The 2090-nt window shown below is 45.3% G+C and overlaps 1 protein-coding gene across 1 annotated transcript; it reads left to right on the plus strand.

Moving 5' to 3' along the window:
• Positions 1 to 712: 712 nt before the first annotated feature.
• Positions 713 to 1708, plus strand: LOC117872311 (olfactory receptor 51G2-like). The gene has a single exon (XM_034760647.1). The coding sequence runs from the start codon at positions 713 to 715 to the stop codon at positions 1706 to 1708; it is 996 nt and encodes a 331-aa protein (XP_034616538.1).
• Positions 1709 to 2090: the final 382 nt, after the last annotated feature.

Consider the following 2090-nt stretch of genomic DNA (forward strand, 5'->3'; position numbering starts at 1 on the left):
TGGCATAATATGGGCTCTCAGGAGTGGAGAAAAAATACATAAAATGAGGCAATGAAACATGTTTATAAATAGCTTGAATGCAGGACAGATTAATGCCATGATCATTTTCACCGTGTACTTGCCAATGGGACACACTCACAAGTGGAGGGCCTGAAATGATGTCCAAGGGAAGGTCACAATTGTAAAATCACACAGTGCTCAAGTAGGCTGAGGAACTCCCAGCCACAAGATATCTATGGGACCAAGAGCTTAGCAGGATTCAAAGAGGGACTGGATGTTTATATGGATAACTAGACAATTCAAATACATCAGTGAGGATAAAAAAAAAAGCCTTGGAATTGCTCTAAACTCTTCCAGATTTACACAATAAAATATGTCTAACTAGTGGGTGTCAGGGAGAAATTTTCCCTGGGAGCAGGTTATTCATAGCTGCCTATTGCAGGGCTTCTTCCACCTTCCTGGGAAGCATCTGGAACTGGCCATTGGATACAGGGCTAGATGGACTGTAGGTATGATACAGTCTGGGAGTGCCTATCTTCCTATCAATGGTGTAAATCCAAGGGTATGTTTTTGCTGATCTACCTTGAGCTCCTGGGAGTCTCTAGACTTGCACTGAGAGCAGAAAGATGTCTTGTTAAATATCATCTAGTCTCCTGTTCTTTTTCCTTTCAGGAAGGAAAGCTCAAAACTCCTCAGACCAGCCTGGTACATTATGTCATCTGCCAATGACACCAAATTCAACTTTGCAGTGTTCCTTCTCACCGGGATACCTGGGCTTGAAGATGTCCATCTCTGGATCTCTATCCCCTTCTGCTTCATGTATGTTATTTCGATAGTAGGAAATTCAGTTATTCTGTTCATTATAAAAACAGATCCAAGTCTCCATGAGCCCATGTACATTTTCCTTTCCATGTTGGCCATCACAGATTTTGGCATATCGATAACCACCATACCGACGATACTGGGCATATACATGTTTAACTGTAGGGAGATCAGCCTCAATGCCTGTTTTGCCCAACTGTTCTTCATCCACTCGCTTCAATGCATTGAATCCTCTGTACTCTTGCTGATGGCCTTTGACCGCTTCATCGCAATCTGTAACCCACTGAGATATGCTTCCATCTTAACCCTGCCGAGAATAGCCGAGATGGGATTGGTCTTTCTGCTAAGAGGGATGGCTATAATAGTCCCACTCCCCTTTCTCCTGAAACGGTTCCAATACTGTCAAGCTAATGTCCTCTCCCATTCCTACTGCCTGCACCAGGAGGTCATGAAGATGGCTTGTTCGGATATCACAGTCAGCAGCATCTATGGCTTGTTTACTAATCTTTTAACGATGGGGTTGGACTCACTGCTCATCTTAGTCTCTTATGTGATGATCATCAAAACAGTGCTGAGCATTGCATCTCATGCGGAGTGCCTCAGGGCCCTGAACACCTGCATCTCCCATATCTGCGCCGTCTTGCTCTTCTACACACCAGAGATTGGCTTGTCTGTGATACACAGATTTGGGAAGGGCTCNTTGCTCTTCTACACACCAGAGATTGGCTTGTCTGTGATACACAGATTTGGGAAGGGCTCTTTTCCATTACTTCAGATTCTGCTGGGTTACATCTCCCTGCTGGTCCCGCCTCTAATAAATCCAATCGTGTACAGTGTGAAAAGCAAACACCTGCGTGTAAGGATAATCAGGTTGTTTGTCAAGTGAAGGTTCAGTTCATCATCTGGCTCCAGTGCTGGTGCCACCGGAAATGAAAAACATGGGACACCTGTTCCATCCTCGACACTTACATCTGAGACAACATGAGCTACTGATCTCTACTCTGTAGAGAAAGGGCATCTCAGGCCTGGAGCTGTGGGAGAGGAGCTGATGAAAGAGGACAGCACTCTGGGGAAGGAGACCAAGGCAGGCAGCAGCATTTACAAAGTGACTGTGTTCATTGAGAGCCAGGGGACTGGAAGGATTTTGGACCATAAAGAACCGTATCGGTGGCTGCTCCGACCTCAGAATTCCTATTGATACAGTCAATAAAGGGAAGGGATGTGAATGTTGTTTCTCATTACATCTGGCCTGTCCCAGGCCTGTCTCT

Source organism: Trachemys scripta, chromosome 1, assembly GCF_013100865.1.
Source record: "Trachemys scripta elegans isolate TJP31775 chromosome 1, CAS_Tse_1.0, whole genome shotgun sequence".
Taxonomy (NCBI): Eukaryota; Metazoa; Chordata; order Testudines; family Emydidae; genus Trachemys; species Trachemys scripta.